Source organism: Myotis brandtii, unplaced genomic scaffold (assembly GCF_000412655.1).
Source record: "Myotis brandtii unplaced genomic scaffold, ASM41265v1 scaffold138, whole genome shotgun sequence".
Taxonomy (NCBI): domain Eukaryota; kingdom Metazoa; phylum Chordata; class Mammalia; order Chiroptera; family Vespertilionidae; genus Myotis; species Myotis brandtii.
Window position 1 is genome coordinate 1,749,724 of NW_005354915.1, and position 501 is coordinate 1,750,224.

The 501-nt window shown below is 71.1% G+C and overlaps 1 protein-coding gene across 1 annotated transcript in view; it reads left to right on the top strand.

Moving 5' to 3' along the window:
- PARVG (parvin, gamma) overlaps positions 1–501 on the top strand; it is a 44,372-nt gene that overhangs the window by 23,433 nt on the left and 20,438 nt on the right. The window contains exon 4 of the mRNA XM_014535118.1: positions 434–495. Within this exon, the coding sequence (XP_014390604.1) occupies positions 447–495 (49 nt within the window). The 5' untranslated portion in view covers positions 434–446. The remainder of the gene's footprint in view (positions 1–433; positions 496–501) is intronic.

Below are 501 nucleotides of genomic sequence, written 5' to 3' on the forward strand. Positions count from 1 at the left end.
GTGGGGTGGGGTATGGGTGGGGTGGGGTATGTGTGGGGGGCTTCCTGTGCTACAGGAACCTGGTGGGCTGGACACTCTGTGCCCGGCTGGGGATGCCCCGCTCCTGTGGAGCCTGTGTGCAGACGGTCCCCTGGCCCTGTGCCCCCGCCCTGTGCCCTCACCCTGTGCCCCAGCCCTGTGTCCTCACCCTGTGCCCCCGCCCTGTGCCCTCACCCTGTGCCCTCACCCTGTGCCCCTGCCCTGTGCCCTCACCCTGTGCCCCCACCCTGTGCCCTGCTCCACCCGGAGTCCAGGAGCGCTGCCTGCGGCCTCTGTCAGGAACCCTGCCCCCTGCTTAGACAGCAAGTGGCTCACCCCCCCAGAGCCAGCTCCCACCCTGTCCCCGCACCTCCCGGCCTGGAAGAAATGACGCCCTCTGTCCCCTGCACCCCAGGGCTGGCGGGAGGATGGAGCCCGAGTCCCTCTACAACCTGCTGCAGGCGCCCAGGCCGGCGGGCCCGC